The sequence below is a fragment of the Lolium rigidum genome, chromosome 7 (genome assembly GCF_022539505.1).
Source record: "Lolium rigidum isolate FL_2022 chromosome 7, APGP_CSIRO_Lrig_0.1, whole genome shotgun sequence".
Lineage (NCBI taxonomy): Eukaryota > Viridiplantae > Streptophyta > Magnoliopsida > Poales > Poaceae > Lolium > Lolium rigidum.
Window position 1 is genome coordinate 21,612,534 of NC_061514.1, and position 6,738 is coordinate 21,619,271.

A 6,738-nucleotide genomic window follows, 5' to 3' on the forward strand; every position below is an offset into this window, starting at 1 on the left:
CTTCAAGTATTAATCATATATTCTTCACTATCATGAGTTGTGCATTCCTACTATCTTCTCCAGCCTTGTCTGGCAAAGTCGGCGTGCGTCCCGGCCGATGTTCAGATAGTAAACCTTTGTCTTGTCGATGTAGGCAAGTTTCTAACGTATTCACAAATCTCTTTTGTAGAGATTCAGGCTTATGCAAATTCTCGGCTCTCCATCCAAATCTTATAGTGGTTGCCCACGGTTGTTTTGGATTATCCAACGCCTCAACACTTGCACCTCTCCTTATTTTTTTCCTTTTTCTTATCATCTGAGTCATCCAACGGTTGTAGGAAACGAACTTTCTTTTTCTATCATCTCCCAGCCGAATGACCTAACATTTTACTTTTTATGGCTTCCTAGCAACACGAGGAGACATAGTGCTAGTTTAGTACTAAGAATGGCTATAGGCCTATAGCCCCTCCAATCAGGATCTTCCTATTTTTCATGTACCTATGTTAATATAACTTTAATTGTTGTTCCTAGGGATTTCCATTTTAGAATTTTTTTTTGTATTCCATTTGAAAAGGGCTCGTTCGGAGACCCATGTAAACTCATGTTCTAGAGCCGTGCGGAGGCCCATTGGGCTTTGAATGAACCGCACACGTGCGCATTGCCGAAAGGCGGATAGGCCTTAGGGCATCTGAGGCAGCCATGGTATGATTGGCCGAACCAGCAGTCCACACTCCTCCATGACTGGTCTCCACCCCCCGAGAAGAGAAGAAGAAGACCATCCCGGCGATCCCACCGCGCGCGCGGCTGACGAGAGTGGGAGACAGGATAAAGGGCGTCGGTTGCAGTTAGGTAGGAGATCGAGGTCTCGCCCTCCCCCACGCCCGCACTAAAGGCCACCGCTTCCGCCTGGCTGCCGCCAATCTTTCGGGGTTTGGACCGGCGCGCGCGGCTTCCTGCGGTGGGTAGTGGTGGTGCTAGACTGCGTGCGTGATTGCAAAGGGAGGAGAGCCAGGAGGAGAAGCCAGAAAGGAGAGAACTGAAGGGGCGGTAAGTGTTCCTTCCCCCAAAGCCTCCGATTTTGGTTCGATTGGTTGGAATCATTGCCGCCATGATCCGTCGCCAGCAAGTAGGATTTGCTTCCGCCCACCTGCTTAGTTCTTCGATTTCTTGCCCGTTGTGTCGAGTGCTTTGCTTGTTCAGTTGGTCCTTTGCGTGATTTCGTTCAGTCTTGTCCAATTTTGTTCCAGGTTATGCTACCAACATGTTCTGCTTACCTTTATCAGATTGCTCTTCGTGTGCCAAGCGCGACAGTTGTGTACTGAAAGCGTGATCATACTTCGTTCATGGAATTGTTTAGGCCGGGGATAGTTTTAGTTGCCATGGTTCTGGAATCTGCTAGCTGAACAGTGAATGCCTTTGGGCAGGAAAAAACATATACCAGTGGTTCAGTTATGGAATTATCTTTTTGGCGGTGCATCAGAGGAGCAAAGCAACACGACGTAATAAAAAAATACACGGAGTAGTACATTGTGATCAACTAGCTCAAAAGCTTCAGCCTCAAGTGTTAGCTGGAAAGCTATTGCACACGTCACAAGATACCACCGACTCCTCTAGATCCATAATTCTTTTTGCAGTGGTATTTGACTCACGGGCCAAACTCACCAAATAAAGTTGTATACATGCCTTCCTTGGATGTTCTGCTACTAATGAACCACTCAATTAATGTAGATGCCTAATAATAGTATGTGGGGAACAATTAAAAAAAACAGCGAGCCTCGTCATCGATTTCCATCTGTGTCCTATGGGGAACATATAATATACTTTTAAATCTTAACTCATTATATACACTCAAGAACAAAAAAAAATCCGTTGCTGGGTTCCTATATCAAGTCCAATACTGAAAATTTCGACCTGCCACAAAGCGCAAGGTGATCTTTTAAAAAATCCTTCATTTACTAAATCACGGTCAGAAAGAGGAAAAAATGGAGAAGATACCATTCCATGGTGTTAATTTCTACTTTTACGCAGGCCACCTTCTGTTGTAGTACCTTGTTTGCACAAATTTGCTGCAGATCGCCTTCTGTTAATATACATATTAGTGTCCACAGCTTTGTAATCCAGGTATTATTGTGATGACGCAACCACCATATAACTTGTTTACTAAATATATTTAGCTGAACCAGCTAATAAATCTATGATTTTTTGTCTGTTCCTATAAATGACAGTTTCCTCTCTGTGATAGAAAGCATCATAAATTAATTTTCAAAATTTATTTCCATGTAGACTTTACAGCTATATCATGCTTGTATAGTTGTAGGACAAAAAGATATAATTGAATAAGTAAATTGAGAAATGCCCAAATTTCCCTAAAAGCATCTCTCATAGAACAGCATAATCAACTATAATGTTTGCAGCTCATGTATTACCGGTACAAATATAATTTAATGTTATAAATTTTAATGTAGCTCTTGTAGATCCCTGATAGTACTGTAGTACTTTGATATGCACAATAAATTACTAGAAGCACATCTAGCATATCTGCAGGAAATTCTCAATCTTTGTGTTTACTGATTTACAGAATCATGAGTGGAACGGGGTACACGGTAGAAGTCACTAACCTATCAAGCAACGCATCTGAAAGTGATCTTCACGACTTCTTCTCATTCTCTGGCCCTATTGAGCATATAGACCTTATCAGGTAATATTTACCTGCCCTTCATAAGTTACAGTTTACTATTTAGGATGAGATACGCCATGCATCTTAGACTTTCAGACCTAGGAATATTTTATCATTTTTGCTGATCATTTTATTCTCCAATTATAACCTGATTGTTCAATTAAAAATTGTGTTATTTCCATTTGTTTCTATTTATTATCCATTTTCTGACTAATTTAACACTAACAGATCAGGAGGATATGGTTCTACTGCTTATGTGACTTTCAAGGAACCCTATGCCTTGGAAACTGCAGTATTGCTGAGTGTAAGTTCTATTGCCAGCAATATATTTCAAACTAATGGTCCTGACCATTTTCTTATCACGGCGTGTCTGATTCCTATGATTAATTCCTAACACTCCATGATCTTCTAATTCAGTATTTCAGTGTGGTATTTAGTTTCCTTCACTAGGATACGTTCTTTGGTTTTTTTCTTTTGAGTTACTGATAGTCTGGTATATCTTACATGTTAATGTACACAAGTACTGGTAATTTGCTGTCATAATCCCCTGCATTCCATCATCTCAAGTACATAGTTTAGCTCAGATTTAATACTGGTGAAGTCCCTGAAATGTAACTGTTTACACTTGACAAAAAGTGGTCAGATGTTCTTTTTCCAATATTTGTGTATCCACTACTTTAGGCCTAATCTTCAAATTAGATAACCCCTATCTGTGTGAATTTGAGTAATCTGGAAGTTGCCATTGCTGAACCATTTAGATGACTGTTTCTTCAACATAGCCCCATTGCATTGCAAACAGGTACTTTCTTTCTTTTTTTTTTTTTGCCGTTGAGGACACTTTGCATTTTGACAGGGAGCTACTATTGTGGATCAGCCGGTCTGCATATCTCGCTGGGGACAACCTGATGAGCCTTCTAATTTTTGGGGCATGCCAACTTGGCAACCTGATGAGCCTTCTAATTTCTGGGACAGGCCAACTTGGCAGGCCGAGGAGGAAATCGTATATAGGGTATACCTCATTCATGGTGCTAATTTTCACCTGTTCATTCTGTCAAGTGACTTTCTTGGTCACATAGTAAGTCAGTAATAGCAATATGTGAAAAAAAACTACTAAATAAAAACAAAACACTGTCAGTCGGTATTTTTTTTTGACTTTTTGTTAAATGAAAGACAATTATCTCCTTACGTGAAATGTAAAATGATTATCTCTTTTAAGTATGACCAGCTTCAGATCGCCTAATCTGAATGTGACATTAATGTCATTAGCTGACATTTCTTTTTTCATCACTGCAACATTTTGCAGGACTATCAAGCATGCCAGTTCAACTCCACTCCACAGGAAGCTTTCACCGTGGCTCAGGATGTCGTGAAGACGATGCTGGCGAGGGGATACATACTCAGCAAGGACGCTTTGTCGAAGGCTAGAGCTTTCGACGAGTCCTACCAGATCACGGGGTCTGCAGCAGCAAAGGCTGCAGAGCTGAGCAAGAGAATCGGTCTAACCGACAGAGTCAGCGCCGGCTATGGTGCGATCAGATCAGTGGACGAGACGTACAACGTATCCGGGACAACCAGGACCGTGGCGAGTGTGACCGGAAGAACAGCAGCAAAGGTTGCGAACGGCATCCTGACCAGCAGCTACTTTTCCGCAGGAGCTATGATGGTGTCCGAGGCTCTCACCCGGGCTGCCAAGGCCGCTGAAAACTTGGCTGCTCATGGCCGGCAGAATTAAGTGGATATAAACACGCAGTGCAATACAGTCAGTTGTTTCAGTTAAGCAAAAATCAGTTGTCCAGATACTAGGATTGATGTCAAGGTATGATATTTACGCGTCATTCTGTCTATGGTATATAATAACAGTACTGTACTAGCCAGATAACAACTGTCAGACAACAAATGTTGCTTGAACAAGCTATATGTGCAGAACCCATTCAGGTGATCGTGCAGTCATGTTTCTTACTTTCTGCTGGTCCCTTGCTTATTCATTCATTATCCATTTCAGTGATGACTTGCTGACCTTACTTCAGAACGTTCTTCCCACGTCGATTCTTCAAACATAGATTTCATTTTTGACACAGCTCGGTAGAATCCTGAACCGAATTACATAGTCTCCGCCTCAGCAGTTCTACAGCATCAACACAATTTCAGTAAATTCATCTGCCTCGCTCTTCACCAACAAAATTTGACCTCTTCGATATATGTCAGGCCAATAGACACATAAAAGGAGAGACAGTTATTATTAGGAGCCTAAGCAAACCTCTGCCCGCATAAAATTCTTCTGTAAATGCTCTTCACACTGTACAAAATACAAACCAGCTAAAAACATAGGAGAGTTTTAATCTACGGTACACTGTATTAACAAAAAAAAGAGCATCAGCAGCTGCAGACGGGGCATCCGATGAGGCCGTTCTCGTTGCAGTCTGGGCACCGCCGGAACTCGCCGCCTTCGTCGTCATCCTCGTCCTCGACGAAGATCTTGCAGCTGCCGTAGCACGTCTCACAGGGGACGAACCGGACGTCGCCGCAGGCCGCGCACGCCTCCATGCACCCGAGCTTGCGCACCGGCGCGGCGTCGCATCCCTCCAGCGCGCGCGCCAGCTCGCCTGCCTCGTGCAGCACCTGCACGTCCTCGGCCCCGCCGAGGTACCGCCCGTCGACGAACACGCGCGGGAGCGCGCTGCCCGTCGTCGGCTTCAGGAGCTGCGCGAGCTCGACCTTGAAGGCGGCGTGAAGAGACACGTCGCGCTCGTCGATGCGCACGCCGTAGCTACGCAGGATGCTGCGCACGGAGCAGCAGTCCACGAACGTCTTGCGCACGCCGCGGAGGCTGGTGAAGTACACCACCGCCCTCCGCTTCCCTCCCGGCGGCCCCAGCGCCGCTGCCGCGACCTTCGCGTCGCGGCCGCCGTTGCTCGCCCTCCGCTCGATGATCTTTTCTTGGAACGCGTTGATGCGGGCGCGGACGATGCCGGAGAGCTCCGGCATATCCCTGGTGGCCGGCGAAACCGGCGTGCACGCACTGGCGTCGTCGGCGACCTTCCGCGATGCCGGTTCCTCATTACCCGTGGGCGAGCTAGACGTGACCGGCTGGGACCGGGACGTGTCCTCGGCAAGGGCCTCCCGGAAGCCGGACAGTATCTCTGGGTCAAACTCGAAGGCCATGGGCACGTCCGCGTCGGCCTGCATCCACGGCGGCGTCGTCGGCGCAGGCGGCTGATGATGATGCGCTGCACGCGGCGTCGGCGCCTCAAAGTCTTCGAGCCCGGCCATGAGCTCCCACGCGTTGATCACCTCCGGCTCGTTGGGCGGCGTCCGCGTGGGCGTGCTGGGCCTGACGACTCTCTGCCGCATTGGCGCCTCCATCTCCTTGACAGGGCCGAGCACCACCATCTCCCCCGCGCCGGCGGCGCAGTCACTCTCGAACTTCATCATGATCTCCTCGACCGTCAGGGTGGCGTACTTGCACGACGTCGCGCCGGAGCGCCGGCCTTGGGCGAGGCCGAGGTTGCCCAGCACCGACGCGGCCTTGGACCGCAGCCGTTGCCGGTCGACGGACGGCAGCGAGAAGCTTCGGCTGGGGCGCGGGCCGGCCACCGCTGCCGGTTCCACCCAGCGCATGTCGCGACGCGCCTCTATGGAGGTGGCGCACCCCATCGTCTTCCGGCCAGACACAAACCGGCGTCACAGCGCGGTGGTGCTAGCTGTTGTTCACGTGCGCACGCTCGAGCGACGGCGACGGCGTCGTTGCCGCAGGCGAGGATGATCTGGAGAATGGCATAGAGGGGAATGGTTTCTGGGTCCTTGGCTCGTGGCGAGCTCGAGGTGATGCGGCTTTGTAGGAAGAAACGGATCCAACAGTTTCCTCCGCAGCTTGTTGGCTTAATTGGTCGCCATGAAACTGGCGGAAGACAAGCACGAAGGTGACAAAAATAGCACGAATAACGGATGATGGCACGCACGAATGGCTCCATTAATAACATTGCGTGAAGAAATCAAAGGAGCTGGCCAGGTTTGGGTTGACGAATTTAAAGAGACATGCATCTTGGTTTAATTGACCCTCTTTTTTTTGTTTTGTTTAACCT

At 47.6% G+C, this 6,738-nt stretch overlaps 2 protein-coding genes across 2 annotated transcripts; one reads left to right on the forward strand and one right to left on the reverse strand.

Annotated features, from left to right (window-relative positions):
* Nucleotides 1–708: 708 nt before the first annotated feature.
* On the forward strand, nucleotides 709–4,615 carry LOC124677582 (binding partner of ACD11 1). The gene is made up of 5 exons (XM_047213562.1): nucleotides 709–1,026; nucleotides 2,558–2,677; nucleotides 2,885–2,960; nucleotides 3,510–3,665; nucleotides 3,960–4,615. Exons 2-5 carry the CDS (start codon nucleotides 2,562–2,564, stop codon nucleotides 4,386–4,388), a joined length of 777 nt encoding a protein of 258 aa, XP_047069518.1. The 5' UTR covers nucleotides 709–1,026; nucleotides 2,558–2,561; the 3' UTR covers nucleotides 4,389–4,615.
* A 414-nt stretch (nucleotides 4,616–5,029) lies between these two features.
* Nucleotides 5,030–6,310, reverse strand: LOC124670405 (uncharacterized protein At3g28850-like). The gene has a single exon (XM_047206912.1). It carries the CDS (start codon nucleotides 6,308–6,310, stop codon nucleotides 5,030–5,032), a length of 1,281 nt encoding a protein of 426 aa, XP_047062868.1.
* Between the last annotated feature and the right edge of the window lie 428 nt (nucleotides 6,311–6,738).

Excerpts from the sequence above, each read along its gene's own strand:
- LOC124670405 (XM_047206912.1), bottom strand. The coding sequence starts at position 6,310 with ATGGGGTGCGCCACCTCCATAGAGGCGCGTCGCGACATGCGCTGGGTG.
- LOC124677582 (XM_047213562.1), top strand. The coding sequence starts at position 2,562 with ATGAGTGGAACGGGGTACACGGTAGAAGTCACTAACCTATCAAGCAAC. Across the intron at positions 2,678-2,884 it reads GAGCATATAGACCTTATCAG|ATCAGGAGGATATGGTTCTA; the intron begins GTAATATTTACC and ends TAACACTAACAG. Across the intron at positions 3,666-3,959 it reads AGGAGGAAATCGTATATAGG|GACTATCAAGCATGCCAGTT; the intron begins GTATACCTCATT and ends AACATTTTGCAG.